At 43.1% G+C, this 19,025-nt stretch overlaps 10 protein-coding genes across 10 annotated transcripts; 7 read left to right on the plus strand and 3 right to left on the minus strand.

Annotated features, from left to right (window-relative positions):
• Window positions 1–349: 349 nt before the first annotated feature.
• Window positions 350–2,755, plus strand: KL928_001692 (uncharacterized protein; the record flags this gene model as incomplete). Its single annotated transcript, XM_043202085.1, has 1 exon — window positions 350–2,755. The coding sequence occupies one exon, from the start codon at window positions 350–352 to the stop codon at window positions 2,753–2,755; it is 2,406 nt and encodes an 801-aa protein (XP_043060969.1).
• A 120-nt stretch (window positions 2,756–2,875) lies between these two features.
• Window positions 2,876–3,856, plus strand: KL928_001693 (uncharacterized protein; the record flags this gene model as incomplete). Its single annotated transcript, XM_043202086.1, has 1 exon — window positions 2,876–3,856. One exon carries the CDS (start codon window positions 2,876–2,878, stop codon window positions 3,854–3,856), a length of 981 nt encoding a protein of 326 aa, XP_043060970.1.
• A 57-nt stretch (window positions 3,857–3,913) lies between these two features.
• KL928_001694 (uncharacterized protein) lies at window positions 3,914–4,630 on the minus strand (the record flags this gene model as incomplete). Its single annotated transcript, XM_043202087.1, has 1 exon — window positions 3,914–4,630. One exon carries the CDS (start codon window positions 4,628–4,630, stop codon window positions 3,914–3,916), a length of 717 nt encoding a protein of 238 aa, XP_043060971.1.
• A 245-nt stretch (window positions 4,631–4,875) lies between these two features.
• Window positions 4,876–6,369, plus strand: KL928_001695 (uncharacterized protein; the record flags this gene model as incomplete). The annotated part of the gene is made up of 1 exon (XM_043202088.1): window positions 4,876–6,369. The coding sequence occupies one exon, from the start codon at window positions 4,876–4,878 to the stop codon at window positions 6,367–6,369; it is 1,494 nt and encodes a 497-aa protein (XP_043060972.1).
• Window positions 6,370–6,441: 72 nt separating this feature from the next.
• Window positions 6,442–7,098, plus strand: KL928_001696 (uncharacterized protein; the record flags this gene model as incomplete). The annotated part of the gene is made up of 1 exon (XM_043202089.1): window positions 6,442–7,098. The coding sequence occupies one exon, from the start codon at window positions 6,442–6,444 to the stop codon at window positions 7,096–7,098; it is 657 nt and encodes a 218-aa protein (XP_043060973.1).
• Window positions 7,099–7,108: 10 nt separating this feature from the next.
• On the minus strand, window positions 7,109–9,115 carry KL928_001697 (uncharacterized protein; the record flags this gene model as incomplete). The annotated part of the gene is made up of 1 exon (XM_043202090.1): window positions 7,109–9,115. One exon carries the CDS (start codon window positions 9,113–9,115, stop codon window positions 7,109–7,111), a length of 2,007 nt encoding a protein of 668 aa, XP_043060974.1.
• Window positions 9,116–9,320: 205 nt separating this feature from the next.
• On the minus strand, window positions 9,321–12,464 carry KL928_001698 (uncharacterized protein; the record flags this gene model as incomplete). Its single annotated transcript, XM_043202091.1, has 1 exon — window positions 9,321–12,464. One exon carries the CDS (start codon window positions 12,462–12,464, stop codon window positions 9,321–9,323), a length of 3,144 nt encoding a protein of 1,047 aa, XP_043060975.1.
• Window positions 12,465–12,944: 480 nt separating this feature from the next.
• KL928_001699 (uncharacterized protein) lies at window positions 12,945–13,763 on the plus strand (the record flags this gene model as incomplete). Its single annotated transcript, XM_043202092.1, has 1 exon — window positions 12,945–13,763. The coding sequence occupies one exon, from the start codon at window positions 12,945–12,947 to the stop codon at window positions 13,761–13,763; it is 819 nt and encodes a 272-aa protein (XP_043060976.1).
• A 216-nt stretch (window positions 13,764–13,979) lies between these two features.
• KL928_001700 (uncharacterized protein) lies at window positions 13,980–15,221 on the plus strand (the record flags this gene model as incomplete). Its single annotated transcript, XM_043202095.1, has 1 exon — window positions 13,980–15,221. The coding sequence occupies one exon, from the start codon at window positions 13,980–13,982 to the stop codon at window positions 15,219–15,221; it is 1,242 nt and encodes a 413-aa protein (XP_043060977.1).
• A 118-nt stretch (window positions 15,222–15,339) lies between these two features.
• KL928_001701 (uncharacterized protein) lies at window positions 15,340–18,990 on the plus strand (the record flags this gene model as incomplete). The annotated part of the gene is made up of 1 exon (XM_043202096.1): window positions 15,340–18,990. The coding sequence occupies one exon, from the start codon at window positions 15,340–15,342 to the stop codon at window positions 18,988–18,990; it is 3,651 nt and encodes a 1,216-aa protein (XP_043060978.1).
• Window positions 18,991–19,025: the final 35 nt, after the last annotated feature.

The following is a 19,025-nucleotide window of genomic DNA, read 5'->3' on the forward strand; positions in this document are numbered from 1 at the left end:
TCAAATCATCGTTTGAAGAAAATTCTGCAATACTTGTAGTGCCATCGTGAAATTCGACGCGTCGATAGCCGCGGCGATTAAATTAACAAGCGTCGCTTATCACCGAGTGCTAAATTTAGGGGCTTTCATACCAAGACCGAAACCTTTTTCCATCATTTCTTTTAATACGGCATTTGGCTACCCAAAAGAGGCTCAGCACATTGGAGTTCACTGTTCAGACCAGATATACAAGCTACTCTTGGGTTTATCCATACCTTTCACCTAAATCGAAAAGCAAGCAATTGTGAAGACTTGTTTAAAGTAGAGGACTGTGCGCTCAGGATAAAGCGAAGGCGTTTCGAGAAAGGTCATGAGTCCGAATGTGCTTCCTAATATACCAGCCACTCCAAGCGAGGTGTCAAGCGCCACTCTCCATTTTGATCCCGGGATTGAATTGGGGATTCGGGCCGAGAAGCCATTGATCTCCGAGACTAGCACTCCCTTAAAAAGGCCAACGCTGTCTCCTCATGCCGGCAGTAAACATTCCATGGATCAAGGGCTGAAACAACTCGCTAGGGAGCTTAAATACCGGGAGTTCTTCAAGCGCAGCCCCAAAAGCCCTAACAAAGGCTTCTCTAGATTTTTTCTTTCACAGGAGTTAAGTCCTTATGATAAGAATTCGGATGATTCAAGCATAGCCGACGATACATCTGCCAGCATAGACGAAGATGTCGAGCATAATTTCAAGGAAAAACCAAAGAAGCATGGTCTGGCCTCTTCTTATGCCCGCAAGACGACACATGAACATGCAAATTTCATCCTTTCTTTCAGTAAAGATGGGAAATACATGGCATCAGGAGGTGATGATGGTGTGGTACGAGTTTGGAAAGTTATCAGTTCGAGTTTGGACAGAGAGATTCCTGACATTGCTCGAAGCAAGAGCTTTAATGGTCGCCATCTGAATCTTCCCTTTGAAGAGTCGGATTCCATATCAATTGGACCTTCGTCTACAATCAACGATTCAGTAGAGTCGTTTGAAAATACAGAAAGCGGTTCTAATTGGTGCAATTCATGTCCTGGGAAAAAATCAAAGAAGGACAAGCAGGGTAGCACTCCATTTGCGCCACTTTTTAAGGATCGGCCGGTCCGTGAGTTTCATCATGATGATACTGTTTTGAGCATTGACTGGTCCGAAAATGGTTTCATTATTTCCTGCTCTCAAGATAGCACTATCAAGCTCTGGCATGTTGACAGGAATGATTGTCTGGCGGCTTTCAAATTGAAAAACTTTGCAACTCAAGTCCTTTTCCATAAAAAGGACGATCGCTTTTTCTTTAGTTGTCAGTGGGATGGCTCTGTAAAGCTATGGTCCATTCTTGAAAAGGACGTTGTGCTGAAAACGAACGTCCGAATGAGAATCACGTGCATGGAGTTTTCACCTAACGCTGATGAGCTGTTCCTAGGAGGAGAAGCTGGGGGCTTTGTCATACTGTCGGTTAAAGATCTTGAGGTGATTGACAAGTTTCAAATCAAGCGCAACAACGTGGCGCCCAGAGTAACAGGAATAGATGCTTTCAAAACCAAGGACGATATCAAACTGGTTGTTACAACCAACGACTCACGGGTGAGGCTCTTCAGTTACAGAGAGAAAATCTTGAATGTTAGATACAAAGGGTACGACAATGAGCACTCTACGATTCGGGCATCTGTCAATGAAAACCATTCATTCATCATATCTGGCTCGGAAGACGGTTGGGCTTATCTATGGGCGTTGGATCTCAATGCCCTAAAGTCACCAGAGACGATGAAGGGCGGTCATAAGCTTACGTGGGATCTCACATCCTTATTTAAGGACGAAAACTGTCGACATAAAAACAAGAATTACGGCGCATTTCATGTTCACCATTCACGTTGTAACGTTGCCATATTCGCTCCCAGGGCAACGTTGAAGTTGCTTGAACTCTCAAATGATCCCATTTTCGATCTGAAAGCCAGAATGAGTTTGGAGGCGACTGTGAAAAGGGGAGATGATGATTTGGACGATCCTTCGACCTCTATTATCGTTACGACTGATGATGATGGAATTATTAGAGTCTTTCGCAGAGATTTCGCTTATCATGAGCGTAAAGCGTTCCGGGCAAATCTCAAAAAGCTTGGAGGCAAACATGACCGCAAGTCTTTATCCAAAGTTCGCAATAGATCACGATCATCTAGTTTCATGAACAAGAGCAGTTCTTTGAATAGAAGCACAATGAATGGCGGAGATGAAAATGATCGAGGAAGGCAAGATTTTGGGCAATCCGAATTTCTGGCAACCAGAGCGGCTCTGAACTCTCCGAACAGGGATAGATCTCTGTTCACATCTACAGATGAGATTGCAAAAATGCCAAATCCAGAGGCAGCTTCAGATGCAACTCTGTCCGATTCCAAAGTGAGGTCCATTGATGTGAAGCTTCAAGAAATTTTGGCTTCTTCTAGACTGGAGAACAGACATGTGCCAATTATCTCAACCACAGACGAAAACGATAGCTCGCTCAGAAATAACCATCCAGTGACTAATGCCGTATCAATGCATGATAGAGAAACGTCTCAGGAGACAATAAACGGGGATCAAGAACAGGAAACGTCAGATTCCATTGTAACTTCGGAATCGGTGAAGTCAAGAGTCCAATGTGACAATTGTGGCTCCGAGAAGTTCACAGCTAGGTCCCATGGGGATGCGCACAGCAATATTTTCTTTTTCTGTGACGATTGTGGTCAGAAGGTTGATTTGTAAAAATGGGTTTATACGGCCAGGGAGAATATAAGGTGCTATCTAATTTGGTTTGCAGCCCGTCCAAAATAATCGTCTGTTGTTAAAATGTATTTAGTATCAAATTATTTGGAGTGTAATAATATGGACGTATATCCTCCCAATGTTCAAGATAGAACGCTCGAATTCCTCCAGTGTGTGTCAACTTTTAATAAGCAGAACCACAACAAAGTATCACCAGTGACTACACAGAATGGTCCTACAAAATCTCAACGGAGCGAATTTACTCGGAAGGCTGGTCTTATCGCTAAAGACATTGCTCGGGTCACCAGTTCTTTAGGGAAGCTGGCAGCACTTGCAAAGCAAAAACAACTATTCAATGACAAACCCACAGACATGATCGAGTTGACATATGTTATCAAGCAAGACATATTCAAGATCGAAAGATCGTTGAAAGAACTTCAACAGTCGAGCGTAACCAAGTCGTCCGGCGATAAACAAATAAACACGTATACCAAGAATGTTGTGCAGTTGCTGAACACAAAAGTGAAAAACGTCAGCGAGACGTTTAAAGAGGTGTTGCAAACGAGACAGCGCAATGAGTTGGCAAAAAAATCCCGACAAGAACAGCTACTCGCCTCTGTGAATGGATCGCTCAACGACACGGGAGTAAACGGCAAAAGTAATGAACTGCTGCCATACGCTTTGCGAAAGAAGGGAACACAAATTTCTGAAAATCCTTTTCTATCTTCAATGGATGAAGAGCAAAGTGGGTCGGTACCAAATCAAGACTATCTGTCTATACCAGATCAATCCCAGCAGCTCATGCTACTCGAAGAACAGAGTAATCAGTACCTGCAGGAGAGGAATAGAGCAGTGGAGGCAATTGAGTCTACGATTAATGAGGTTGGTGGTTTGTTTCAACAACTGGCAACAATGGTTCAAGAGCAAGGCGAGGTTATACAGAGAATAGACAACAACGTTGAAGACATTAGTCTTAACATCAGCGGAGCACAGAGGGAACTTTTGAAGTATTACAACACGGTAACCAGTAACAGGTGGTTGATGGTGAAGATTTTTGGAATACTCATATTGTTCTTTTTGATGTGGGTTCTTATTAGTTAACATCAATGCATTGTATATTTATTGACAGCAGCTCTGTGTATTAATGATCTATCAACTCTATTCAAAACAATCCTCTAGTTTCTTTTCACCCGAAACGATTTTCTGGACATCGCTCAATATATCCTTGAATGAGTCGAATTGGGTGAAGTGAATCTTCTGCTTGATACAGAAAGTAACCAGATCTTTTCCTCTTCTCGCGAACAACAGATCGCAGGATTTCGCTGCCGACAAGTCGGAAACTCCATCACCGCAATAGAATAAGTATGGCTTCTTACTAAGATCGTAGTTCTCAAGACACTGCTTGATGGACGCGGCCTTATCATGTCCGAATGGAGTATCGTCACGATAAACAATGTGCCAGTCATTGCCATTGATCTCCACGCCATTGGAAACGATGGTCACGTGGTCCATCACTTGCTGGCCGAGAAGCTTTTTCAACAAAGCCTCGATGATTGGGGACATGCCACTGCTGATAACGTAAAGAGGGATTCCGTTTTCGTGACACCAGTAATAGAACTCTTTGAAACCCGGATCCAGCTTAATATGTTGTAGCAAGTAGTCAATACACTCTTGGAAAGAATGGCCGTTTGCAGGAATTGACCTGAGCATCTCGTCGAAACCCTCCCTGAAAGAAAGAGTCTCATTCAGCATGCGGTCATTCAAAACCTTTCTCTTTTCGTAACCAAAGCCAAGGTTGTCAGTCAAGACGTCATTAGAGTCCTGAAGGGTGACTGTACCGTCCCAATCGGTGAATATAATAGCAGGAGGAGACATTATTTGCTAAAAACTAAAAAAACACGGTTCCTTGAGCACTATAATAAGGTTTGTGATATTTGGTGCAAAGGTGTGATTGGCGGACAATGCCAATGACTCCGAAGCTACACGCTATTGAAGAGATAGCAATGTCTACTGAGCCCAAGCACTATCTAGGGGCAACTGTACTTTGTTCCCGGACTCAAGAATTTCCTGATTACTGACACCCACAAAAAAAGTTCACACTATTTGATAACATCCTTCTAATGGTTAACGTGGCTGTTATTTCAGGGGGCACGGCGACGAACACAATCTTAGATGTGTTCCAAGATCTATCAGGGTCTGAGGGCCAGACTGCTTCGGTCTCGCATATTCTGCCCGTCTCAGACAACGGTGGTTCTACATCTGAGATTATTCGAGTGTTAGGTGGTTGCTCTGTTGGAGACCTCAGGTCAAGAATTGTGAGACTTATTCCTAATGAAAGTCAAGGAATCCGTAATTTGCTTTCCCACAGGCTTCCCAGCAAAGCCACAGATGCCAAATTAGAATGGGGTTCAATAGTTGAAGGCTCACACGAGCTGTGGTCTGACGTGGATCCCGCATGTAAGGAGATCATCAGGAGTTTTCTGATCCACGTTCACATGGAAATTCTGAAACGGTCACGGAATAGTACAAAGAATTTCAGACTTGAGCTTGCCAGCATTGGGAATCTGTTTCTCACCGGCGCAAGACTTTTTTGTGGATCTTTGGATTCTGCAGTGGAGCTAATTTTACGCGTTGCCAGAGTCTCATCGAGACTCCACGTTATTCCCTGTCTCAACACGAATTTCACGTTCCACATCAGTGCACTATTGAAAGATGGTACAATAATTACAGGTCAGTCACAGATCTCACACCCTTCAAAGTTAAAGGTTAACAAAGACAGCAATCAACCAGGATTCTCTCTTCCTATAGTGAGATCCGACTCTCTAATACACCCGCCACCTATCATTCCCTCAGGACAAGCTTCCCCTTCTCACACGTATTCATCACTTTTGGAAAATGTACACTTTACCGCTCCTGCTGATAAACTAGGTAGCCAAGCAATCTTGTACGGAGTTTCCAGCCAAGCCAAACATAATCAAGCCTTAGATTCCGATACCGAAGATGAAACCGAGTTTGCAGTGCCGAGTTACATTCATCCAGACCTCAGGAAGTCTCAATTGCATGTGGATAAAGACGACACGGCACCGCTGCCAGCACCGATAGAAAGAATATTTTATATCTCTCCATATGGTGAAGAAATATATCCTGTGGCTCAATCGCGTGTTCTTCAATGCCTATCGAATTGCGATGTGATTGTGTATTCCATTGGATCTTTAATGACCTCTATAATTCCCGTTCTTATTCTACAAGGAGTTGGAGAAGCTATACTCGAGAACAGTAATAAGAAAAAAATATTGCTTCTCAACGGGACATTGGATCGTGAAACACAGTCATTAGATGCCCTAGGTTTCATTAAAGCTGTACACAAGGCTTTGGTATATTCAATGAAGACAAGCTGCGAGAGACGAAATGTGACATCTCAATCAACACTTTCCTACGCCTCTTTCGTTACACACTTAGTTCACCTCGCACCCTCCAATGAAATCAAGGTGGATACTAAAGAAATAAGGGAATTGGGCATTGATTGCATTGGAGTCACTCCACATAAAGATAATGATACTAGTTATGATTTGGAGGATTTGCACGCAAAATTACAAAGAATAGTTAACGAATAGAGTGATTAGTCGACGCGACGTTAGAAAATATTAGTTAAATCAGAAATAAAAATGTAAAGCTCTTAAAATTGAATGATGAATATCTTCAGCATACTCTTTTTGGCCTCGCTTGCTCTCGCACATCAAAAAGGAACCTCTAGCCAGGAATTGAAAGAGAAAGTTCCGGACGAATTTGAGGGATCATGGCAAAGATGGCACATGAAAGAAGAGCATGATCTAGATCATGCCGACGCTAAATCTGTGTTTATTCTCCACGATACAAGGAATGTCAAACGTCTCGGCAAACTTGATATTCTAAGAATGTACGGGTTGTTGAGAGAGGAAGTGGTTGGGAAGGGAGATGGTACCGGTTCTCACGACGACACCGAGGTCATCACAGATGATATGAAGAATCACCTTGTTAAACAAGTGATGTCCTTAATTGATAAAGACGGAGATGGAGAAATTTCCTTTGATGAGTGGATGGAATATTCTAGTCAAGGCGGAGAGTTCCCAGACTTTGGATACGGTCCAGGGCACGAGTATGATTTCGAGGAGGAGTATGAAAAACATCACTGGATCCAGTATCATGCAGAAAATGATCCCGACGTGATGGTGCAACATGCAGAAGATGTTGAGCACGAACTATTGCATCACTTACATGAGATTGAACATGAAGACGCTGGCTCGGGTTACAATCAAAGGTTTCCTATTAGACTATCAAAGATTCCACCAAAATTTAAAGCATGATCGATGAACCTTAATTATAACAGAAATTCTTAAAACACTTTTGACATGTATCAGGAATGTCCCTACCTGTCGTATCTAGTTCCCGTTTGATGATGGCACACCCAATACACTGAAAATAGCTTTGGTCATAGGAGTTGTTCCCGTAAGTTCCCACCGAGTACCCGTTCTCAATCATCATTGCCATCTCATTCTGTTCATAGCTCAACTTGAATGTTGACTTATTGGAATTTGTTGTATACCCAGTATTAGGTATATACACAATTAGCGGGGGCAGCCAGCTTTCTGAGGTTTCATTGGAGTATTTTGATGCTTCACCCAAATATTTGTAAGCTGACTTAATATGACAACCAAAGAACACAGGGCGTTTGTTAAGCTTGTTCTCAACAAACAGATCAGGAGATGGGATATTGGGAAATACGGCATAGCGTTTTTCGTCGTACACAAAAAACGATTTTGAGCTTTGATATTGATTTGACGTGAAGCCAATGTTTGTTCCATTAGGAAAGTTGTCAAGATCAGAGCTTGAGTCGATTGCGATAATTACGTCAACGCTCCTTGTTCTTTGGTGGAATGGCTGGAAAGGAATGTTCTCATCCTCCCCTCCATCCACGAGATATAAATCTGTGGAATTTCGGATTGTGCTTGAGAGAGTTGTATTGCCATAACCGTAGAATGGGTTTGGATAGATGAGCGCATAATCTGACACGTACTTGTTGGCATTGATGTCTTCGCAGGAAGTCAATCCAAAGACATTAAGAATGGTTTTCATAGAGTCATAAGTTTGTTTCTTTGATTTAGCCATATATTTCCATAAGTGACTTAGAATACTATTGAATAAGCTTGAAGAAGTTCCGGCTATGAAGGTCATTTCATCGTAACCAATAGTGCATAAACCTGTCAGTGGCTTGCCGTTCAACATCTTTGTTCCCAAGTAGTCCAACTTTACGAAAGCTTTAAGGTGTTCCTCCCAAGATCCAAATTCAAATGGATTGAACTCAAATATCCTTCTGTGACCCTCGTTCGATTTGTCGACGTTTTTAGAATTGGTCAGGATGATTGGGAAAGGTAGCGTATGATTCTTGAAGCTTGATAAGCTTCTCGCGCCGGACATTGTCATATCGTGGGGACCGCTGCTGGAGAAGATAATATCACCAATAGCTTTGCCCCAGTAGTCTGTAAGAGAGGTTTTATATCCATGTTGTTTGCGTCGCGAGACCTCTTCGTGTAGCGTCTCATAAAATTGTAAAGCTTCGTTCCATATTGAGTCCATTTCATTGCTGCTCTTTTTCAACTGGTTGAGCCTGAACAAACTTTTGAAGTATACCATAAAAGACGATGATGAATTTGATGTCTTCACAGTAATTGTCGGGATATCGGTTGGAAAATCCCCTAACAGTCTTTGAGAGTCTTTGAAATTGATGCTGAGCTCGGGCAGCCCTCGCAATGATGATGAGTTGAGCTTCCAAGATCCATTTGATTTCAGCTCACTAATAGGTCCAAAATCGTATTGCATTAGCGAGAGAATCAACCACGAACCACCAGAGACTCCAGCCATATAAGTGGTCGATTGCAATAACCCTCCAAGACAACCATACTCTGTTGTTCCGGGAGTCCGAGAGTCAAATGCTTCTAAAACACCAGCAGCAGTAAGGAAAGACCTAAATGAGCCTCCCGATAAGCTTATAGCTATACTGGGGGTATAGTTGTCAAAAAATGCGGAACTTATTTCATCAATGCTAAAGCGAGTGAAAAGGTCAACAACATGTTTTTTGGCTTCCTGCTTCCTGTGCATGACATAATTCTTTTCTTCAAGACTTATTTGGTCACCACTTCGGAGAAGCGGATAGGAAGGGCACTTTATTTGATGTCTCAAAGCTGGAAGGGAAGAATTGGTGGCCTGAGTTTCATTTGTGACGTTCCATGTCGTGTTCAACTCCGCAGCTGGCTGGAATCCAGTATAAGCGGATAGGACAAGCGAACAAAGACAGGCGTAAATGAGTAAATTATCAAAATACATCGTTCATGGTTTCAGAAAGAAGCGTTAAAAATAAAAGGATATAAAATATATATGAGATCCCATCAATCACGTGAAAAGGGCTACAGTGAAAAGATAGATAGTATATAAATTGTATTGATTATCAGTAAGAGCCTAGATAAAAAGAACAATTAGAGGGGGATGAGAAAGGGAGATGAGAAAGGCTTTTGATAATAGGAGGAGGAGCTTAGAATTCGTCGTCAGAAGACACGTAAGCGTCGCCCAATTCCTTCTTCTTCTTCATTCTTTCCTTCTTCTTCTTTCTCAGTTCGGCAGAAGAAAGCTTAGTCTTCTTTTTAGTGGTGACAATCTTGTTACCCATAGCGTCGAACTTGTCTTCCTCGTCGTCGTTCTTCTTCTCCAATCTTGGACCAGAACCTTGGCCTTGGACCCAGTTGTGACCGGATGGAGTCATCTTACCGTCAACAACGGCCCAGACTTCCTCAGTCAAGTCCTTAGTGAACTCGGCAGAGTGGGTAATGATGATGACACCACCCTCGAAAGACTTCAAAGCCTTAGACAAAGCTCCCAAGGAGTCTCTGTCCAGATAGTTGGTTGGCTCATCCAAAACAATCAAGTGAGGTCTTTGCCATGTACAAGCGGCCAGAACCAACTTGACCTTTTGACCACCAGATAGACCTCTGATTCTAGAGTGGGACACCAATTCAGCATCCAATCCCAGCATAGCACAGTGGGCTTCGATCTCTTTTCTAGTCAAAGGTCTGAATTGACCGGAAGCCAAAGCCTCCTTCATGTCAACCTCGGCAACCATCTTAGCGTGGGACTCGATAAGCTCACCTCTTGGCAACCAAGCGTTGTCGACAGACATCATTGGGACCCATCTCTCGGATTTCATACCAAGGTTCTCACCCAACAAGAAGGAACACTCATACTCATAAGTGTTCTTGAACTTCCGTCTAGCGTGGATACCTTGAATTCTTCTAGGGGTACCATCAATCTTGAAGATCTTGTTCATAGCCTGCTCATCATTCTCGTTGATTTGTCTAGAGGCTCTGTCCATGGTCTCTCTGTCTTCACCGGTTTGGAATCTCCATTGAATGTACTCAGATGGAGTCTTGTCCAAATGCGAGTCAATATGAGCGAAAGCGTGTTGCTTGATGTAAGCAATACGACAGTTCTCGTGGACGTAAACTTCACCACTGGTTGGAAGCAACTCACCAGTCAACACGTTAATCAGGGTGGACTTACCAGCACCGTTTGGACCAATGACGGCAATTCTCGACGACAACGAACATTGGAAAGAGATGTCGGAAATTTGAGGCTTGCTGGTACCTGGGTATTGGAAGGACATGTTGGAAACCTTGACAATGGCCTTTTGCTTGGTCTTAACACCCTCCAAGAAACCTGGTTCTGGGAACTTAAACTCGACCTCAGATGCAGAAAGCTCCTTGTAAGACTTGGCAGATGGAACTCTCTTGATCAACTCGGAAAGGTTACCCTTGTATTTTCTAAGCTTGAATCCTTCGTAGTGAATGATGTATTGAACGACATTGTCCAAGAATCCAGAGTCGTGGGAAACAATAATGGAGGTGATGTTACAAGTGGTCAAGTAGTTGACCAACCAAGCAACGTTGACGGTATCCAAGTGGTTAGTTGGCTCATCCAAAAGCAAGATATCTGCGTTAGCCAACACAGCTCTAGCAAGAGCCAACTTCATCTTCCAACCACCGGAAAGAGCAGCAATTGGCATGTCGATCATTTGCTCAGAAAAGCCGAATTCCAAAAGTTTGGCCTTCACTGTGTCCCTGTCAAGAGATGTGTTCTGGTCCAAAACGAAGTCAACAACTGGAGTCTCGGCGTGGGAACCGTCAATGTCGTGCTCAACGTAGACAGTTCTACACTCTTCTTGAGTTGGGAAACCTTCAACCTGACCGTTGGCAATAGCCCTCATCAGAGTAGACTTACCAGCACCGTTTGGACCACACAGACCGTATCTTCTAGCTCTCTTCAATCTAAGTTGAGTCTTGTTCAACAAGATCTTGGCACCATAAGCCAAAGAGAACTCACAGTTACAGAGGTCCTCACCCTCATCATCCTCGTCCTCAAAGACTGGTGGTTGAGGAATATTGTCAACGGATCTCTTTCTGAACTCCTCAATGATCTCCTTCGACTCTTTCTCGTGCAAGAAAATGGTCAAGAATGGTGTCAAAGCGGAAGACCAAGCTTCTGGATCAATCTTTCTCTCGTCAATCAGATCACCAGCGATAGCGGCAACGTATTTCTGAACAATGTCAAATCTAGCTGGCTTGTCTCTGACCAAGTCCTTCAGAATGGCAAGGTTAACATCAACATCACCGGCGGTGGAGACTTCCGGAATGCTGTCATCAGCTGGAACAGCACCAACTCTTCTAAGAGTGTTCAAAGCTCTCTCGGTAACAGATCTAGCCTCTGGGTCAGCGATAGTAGACAAGTTAGTCTTCAAAGCTGGGAACAGCTTCTCCATGAATGGAGCAACAACTTGTGGGTCATCGACCAGTTTACACATGTTGTCGATAATAACAGCAGCCTTTCTCTTGATGGAAGTGTCTCTCTCGGCCAAACCTCTAGAAAGCAATGGAACCATGATGGACAAAGCAGCGGTGGTGACCTCGGAAACGAAGGTAGTGGCACCCAAAGCGTGAACGGTTTCTGGAACCTGGGTTGGATCAGAAATAGAGCTAATGAGCTTTGGAATGAAAGGCTCAATATCTTTGTTCTCGATGGTAGCAGTGGTCTTGGTCATGGTCTCAGTGGCGGCCTTCTTGACATCAACCTTGGTATCCCACATAGCCTCGGACAGCACCGGAATAAGCTCGGGCATTCTAAGAGCAAGCTGAGCCTTGGAAGTCTCGACCAAAACAGCAATAGCATCTAAAAGAGCGATTTTTTCTTGCCATTTAGCGGTCTCGTGCAGGCACTTGATCAAGCGAGCCAAGATATCCTTGATAGCAACCGGAGTGACGGCTCTGGCAATGGCAAGCAGGGCGGCAGCAGCAGCATCTCTAACATCTTGCTGCTTGTCACCTGCCTTCGATGAGATGGTCTCAACAAGGCCGACGATGTATGGCTCGACAGAGGGGGACAAGTCGGAAGCACTTGCAATATGTCTCACAGTGACAAGAGCATTCACGGCCTGCTTCTTGTCTTTGATAGCCTTTTCCAAAGTTTGGAAAAATTCGTATGGGACATCATGCTCGATGATTTCACCGTTGAGGAAAGAAGCGACATTAGTAGCAGCAGAGTCTCTCTCTTCTGGCGCAGCAACAGCAAGTTTGCTAAACAATTCAGACAAAACTTCTGCGCTCTGTTTCGATTCAGCAGCAGCGGACATTCTGACTACTCTTTTGATGAAACAAAGGTTTTAATATAGAAAAAGGGCAAACTGTTTTGTACAAAAAAAAAATTTTTTTATCCTTCGTCCACACGCACTAGTATACTATTAGAGTTACGTAAAAGAAATGTTAAAAAAAATTTTCACAAAAATTTTTCCTGCAATAGGATTGACAGAAAAAGAAATCGAAGAACAGAGACTGATGCAAGTGTAAGGATGTTGAAAATGCGAATCAAATCAGGTCTACTGATACCAGGATTTGGGATACCATGACTCTTGAAATCCTGATGACAGTAGACGGTTGCTCTAGTCGATGAGCTGAGTAGACAATATACTTAACCTTGTATCCTCTGTCCAAGCCAAATTCAGATTGACAGCAATTATATGTGTTCTTCTCGTTTAAATTGTAGGATTTTAGAAAAAAAAAATATACTTAACGGAAAGAGGGCTCACTTTGTCAATCGTTAGAGCAACCCCACCATGAGCAAGTTGTCTGAATATCACCAGCGAGTTAAGTCTCTCACCAGAGAAGATATTCTGACCATGTTCCCCGAAGTGACGCCCTTGGAAGCCACCACTGGAGAGTCTTCTTCCTCGACGACAAACGGCTCTACCACATACAACTCTCTCTTTCGAGGTCATGACGAAGAGCAAATCAAACTCATGGATGAGAACTGTATCGTCCTAGATTATGATGATAGAGCGATCGGTGCTGGAACGAAAAAGCTTTGTCATATCATGGATAATATCAATAAGGGACTGCTCCACAGAGCATTTTCAGTATTCTTATTCGACTCGAACAACAGGCTTCTCTTACAGCAAAGAGCGGACGAGAAGATTACTTTTCCCTCCATGTGGACTAACACATGTTGTTCTCATCCTCTTTGTGTTCGGTCTGAATTGGGGTTAGACTTGGACTCATCTATCCTAGGAGCCAAGACTGCAGCTCAAAGGAAACTAGAGCAGGAGCTGGGAATCGATCCGAAGGATGTCCCTATTGAAAACTTCAAGTTTTTGACGCGAATTCATTACATGGCACCTAGCAACGGGCCATGGGGAGAGCACGAGATTGATTACATTTTAATAATCAAAGCTAATCCAGCTTTTAAGGCGAACCCAAACGAGGTGAAAGACACCCGTTATGTTTCAGCAGGTGAGCTTGAACAGATGTTTAAGGATCCAAGTTTGGTGTTCACCCCATGGTTCAAGTTGATCTGCGAATCATATCTATTCAAATGGTGGGATCATCTTGATGAGCTAGACAGGTTTACCACCACGGAAATCGACCGCATGTTGTGAGTCAACACATGTAACGTTTAATAACTTGTAAGAATAGAGGAAGATCCAAGATCACCCTAATCTATCTTCCAACTACACCCTTACACCGCATATCTCAATTCGAAAAAGCTTATCTTTCCAATTCTGATTTTGCCGTCGTGTATCTAATCCCTATATTGAGAAACAAGCGAAATCTTATTGGTATAAATGTAATAAGATATCAGGTCTCGTTCTTCAATGGAAGTTATTCTTTCACAGCTCCCTGACTTTTTCAGGCCATATAGTGGGCCAATGCTGTTGGTCGCATTGTCGCTAATTCTCTCGGCATTTGCTATACAATCAAGGCTGCTACCACGTCCTGTTAGGCCGCTTGATGGAAGCACTCTTGAGCGACCAACAAAGTCAAAACTTTCAGTCAAGGATGTGCTACCAGAAGTGACGATTGAGCCTGTTGATCCGAATTTCGATTGGAAAAAGGAGGAGCCGGCTCCCTACAGGCCTTTTAAGAACGCACCTTACAGGGTCAATATGGCTATACAGAGAGCTGATCCGCAAAACATCATTGTGATTGAAAATACCTATTTGAAGTCCACAAAACTCAGAGAAAGGATTATGAATGAAAGAGCCGATATCTCTATGGCTTGCCATCCTAGCGCAGAAGCGGCCCTGAAAGAGTTATATTGCACCGTTACTGATTTCCTAATGAAGAGATATCCGATGTACTTCCATGTCAAGGAGAATGGTGCCACTTTTTATAACAAGATCAAAGATGAGTCTTTTCCACTGGATCCTGCCTCGGAGGATCGACTAGAGGTCCTCAAATTTCTTGGACGCACCATTGAGGAAGACTTTATTATTTTACTGAAAAATGGAGAGAAAGGTGAACTAGAAAACGAGTATGTCTGGAGAGCAGGAGTGTCCTGCTACCCGAATGGGTTTGTTCCCGGTGAAAAGTTCAATAAGCCACTAACTGCAATTCATGGTCCTGTCCCACAATATCTGGAACGGCTGAAAGTTTCAATGAACAAATTCTTTGAGAGGCTTCGTGTTAACGAGTTCGTTGTTAGGTACAACTGGAGTATGCAGGCACATACTAACATATTTGCGCCTTCTATGAATCATGGAACCCGCACAGCTGCGTCAGTCAAGCCGCTTTCTCCTGAAGATCTCGATTTCAACAAAGTCTTCATGCGTGTCGAAAAACAATGTTTCACAAGATTACCGAAGACCAAGGCTGACGTCATGTTTATTAGGACCTACACCACTCCAGTGACAAAAATCAAAGCCGAGAATAGGGCTGAGGACTTCTGCGGCGCCATTGACGGTTTGTCAGATGGTTTTGCTATTTATAAGAACAAGGTTCTCTGGGGAGATGCAGTTAAGGCATACCTCAAAGGTGAGTCGAGTGGTTTGACAGAAGAGGTGTACGACTTCGATATTTTTGAGGCCCAACTTAACGGCGAACTCATGAAAAAATAGACGCGTCTATTTTCTTTCCATATATTTTGCAACGCGTAGAAATTAGAATAGATAAAAGGGAAAAAAAAGCTAACGCGTAAATATTGAGAACAGTCAACTAGATTTCAATTCAGTGATAATGGGGCGACTCGTTGGTCTTGAGCTACACAACTTTAAATCCTATAGGGGTACCTCGTCCATTGGATTTGGTAGCTCGTTTTTTACCTCCATCATTGGGCCTAACGGATCGGGTAAATCCAACATGATGGATGCGATCTCGTTTGTGTTGGGAATCAAATCTAGCCATTTGAGATCGAATAATCTGAAAGACCTGATTTACAGGGGGAGGGTTCTGGGCGAAAGTGACGATGGTGGTGAAGAAGAAAATGATCCCTCTACAGCATACGTGATGGCCATTTACGAAAAATCAAATGGAGATATCTTGAAGCTCAAAAGAAGTATTAATGAGGCAGGTGTCGGTGAATACAGAATAAACAACAAAACAGTGAGCGCGATTCAGTACACAGACGTGCTAAAGAGAGAGAATATCTTGATCAAAGCTAGGAACTTCCTGGTGTTTCAGGGAGACGTTGAAAAGATCGCCTCGCAATCACCAGAAGAGCTTACACGGTTGATCGAGACTATTAGTGGTTCGATTGATCATAAAAAAGACTACGATATGCTTATGGAAGAGAAAGAGAAAGCGCACGACACCACGGCATTGTTGAACTCGAGAAAAAAGGCACTTCGGGAAGAGTTCAATCAATACAAAAACCAATCTCTCGAAATTGAACAGTTCGACCTGAAAAGCAAAGAACTCTCCGACTTCATTTTGACGAAATATTTAACTGAGCTATATCACAATAACAAAGAGCTTGAACAAAGTATACGTGAACTCAAATCCGCCACTCATGAGTTGAAAGATTTGCAGAAGGTGTTGAAAGACAATGAAGCTGCAATGAAAAATGTGATTAAGACGCGTAACAAGGATGATAGCGAGTACCACAAAATTGAGAAATCGATATCGAAAAAGGCTGCTTTAATTAAAGAGAAACAGCTAGCTTTAATCCCTCTCAAGTCTGAGGTCTTGCAATTATCCAAAAAAATTAGTGATTATAAGAGGAGAATTGAAACTTTATCCGATGACCACGAAAGACAGAGCGCGATTGTTGACACAATCGAGAAGCAGTTAGCTACAATCCAAAAGGCTTATGACAATTACGTAAAAGAATTTGAGGCCAGTACGGTGGAGACTTTGAGCTCCGGAGCTTTAGAAGAATACAAAAAATTGAGAGAGGATTTTCTCATGAAGGGTGGACATATCGAGTCTAGATTGCTCGACCTTGAAGATTCGGTGAACTCCCTAAACCTACAAATTGAGAATGTTTCACGTCAAAACGAAATTGTCAGCACAAGAATTAGCGACCTTGAAACCGAAAAGGTAGAGATAGGCTCTAAAATTCAAGAAAATGTCTCCCAAATCAATGACGCGCAAAATTCCTTCAACAAGAAAAAGGAAGAACTTAATGCTGTGCGTTCTTCTCAGGAGAAAATCTCTCAGGAAGAATATGAGTTGAGCACGGTTCTCAAAGAGGTGCTAGTTCAATTGAATGAGCTGCATGCCAGCCAAAGGGAAACTGCCAGAGATAAGAGACTCCGTGAAAATTGCTCTTCACTCAAAAGACTGTTTCCAGGAGTTAGGGGTCTAGTGTGCGATTTATGCAAACCCACACAGAAGAGATACGAGCTTGCAGTCTCGACAATTCTGGGAAAGAACTTTGACGCAATTGTTGTGGACAATCTCAGTGTTGCAAACAAGTGCATTAATTACTTAAAAGAACAGAGGGCAGGAGTGGCGTCATTTATTCCTTTGGACTCTGTTGAGTCAAAGCCTCCTCAAGCTTATCTGCGTAATATCGACGAGCATGTGCGCCCAACCTTTGATGTTGTCACGTTTGATCCTGAATTGGAAAGAGCTGTTCAGTATGTTTGTGGAAACTCAATAGTGTGTGATAATATGGACGTGGCCAAATATGTGAAGTGGGAGAAGAACGTGGACGTGAAGGTTGTCACTTTGGAAGGATCTTTAATTCATAAATCTGGTCTTATGACCGGTGGCCTGACACAAAACGGGGGCAGAAGATGGGACAAATCCGAGATTCAGGCTTTAACTACCCAAAAGGAAGAAATCAAGGCCAAATTGGAAGAACTTTCAAGGAAAAAGACAAGCGAGCTCTTGGAAAAAAAGCTCATGGATGAGGCAGCGGCATTTGAAGGTCAGATTCCTCCACTGCAAAATGCCAGACTCGAACTGGATAGGCTGTTGAATGACACAAATGCTGAAATCAAAAATCAAAAAAGCATACAAGTTGAATTGGAGAAAGAGCTACAAGGGTTGAAAGAAAAGCTTACAGAAGCACAGTCGAAAGTGGATTCTACCAATGGGGAACTCGCAAGTGTTCAGCAGGAAATATATGCCTCTTTCTGTCAAAAACACAACCTTGCGAACATTTCCGAATACGAGGAAACGTATGGATCGAAGTCGAGGGGTCATTCTAAGGAGAAGGCAAGATACATCAAACAAATCCAATACCTTGAGAATAAACTTGGATTTGAAAGGGACAGACTGGACGACTATCAATCGCGCCTGGATCGCCTTAATAAAGACATGTCGAAGCTCGAGAACAACTATAGCAAGCTGGTCTCACGCAAAGAGACGATAGAGAACGATCTTGACACCTTTGAAAGTGAGCACGAAGTGCTGATAGAGGAGCTGCAAAGAGCTAAAGGCCAGCGCAAGACACAGCTGACTGATTACCACCAGTTGGAAGATGTAGTTTCCGACGCCCGTCTGCAGGTTTCCGACATCAACAAGAAGATTGCCAACCTTGAAGATGTGGTTGAGAAAGCCAAGCTTGAAAAGATGAACATCCTGAAAAATTGCAAGCTAGAAAATGTGCAGCTACCGTTATCTTTTGGCTCCATGGACGACATTCCTCTTGACGAATCTGAAAACGACGAGAATATGCTTGCAGACGAGATTGAAATTGACTTCACGGGCCTGAAGTCTAGCTTCAAGTCAGGAGCACTTGAGGAACTGCTGAGTGAGCTAAAAACAGAAATAGATCGAATCACGGCAGAATTGTCATCAATGAATCCTAATATGAAGGCGCGAGAAAGACTCGAAGATGTTAAGAGGAGACTGGCTGATTTGGAAGCAGAGTTCTCTGAAGCCAAGCAAGAGGAGAAGAAGATTGCGGCAGAGTTTCAAACTGTCAAGTCTAAGAGATACAAGCAGTTTATGGACACCTTCAATCACATAGCAGCAACGATAGATGGCGTCTACAAGGATCTTACCAAATCCAACGTTTCTCCTCTCGGGGGATCTGCATATCTGACTCTCGAAGACGAGGATGAGCCGTATTTGCACGGTGTGAAGTATCATGCCATGCCTCCAATGAAGAGATTTAGAGACATGGAGCTTCTCTCTGGCGGCGAGAAAACTATCGCTGCTCTCGCCCTGCTATTCACAATCCACTCGCATCATCCTTCACCATTTTTTGTGTTGGATGAAGTCGATGCCGCCCTTGATAATGCCAACGTGAACAAAATTGCCAATTACATCGCGAAGAACGCAGGTCCAGATTTCCAGTTCATCGTTATCAGCCTGAAAAATGGACTTTTTGAACGGAGTGATGCTTTGGTCGGAATTTACAGAGAGCAGAAGCTCAACACCTCTAAAACTCTTACGTTGGATTTGAGAAGCTACCCAGACCAGGAAGTCGCCTAAAATTATTCTTGCTTTCTCTCTATGAGCTATGTATC

The sequence above is a fragment of the Ogataea angusta genome (genome assembly GCF_019207475.1).
Source record: "Ogataea angusta isolate 61-244 chromosome Unknown 61-244_NODE_3_length_881311_cov_93.026150, whole genome shotgun sequence".
Classification (NCBI taxonomy): domain Eukaryota; kingdom Fungi; phylum Ascomycota; class Pichiomycetes; order Pichiales; family Pichiaceae; genus Ogataea; species Ogataea angusta.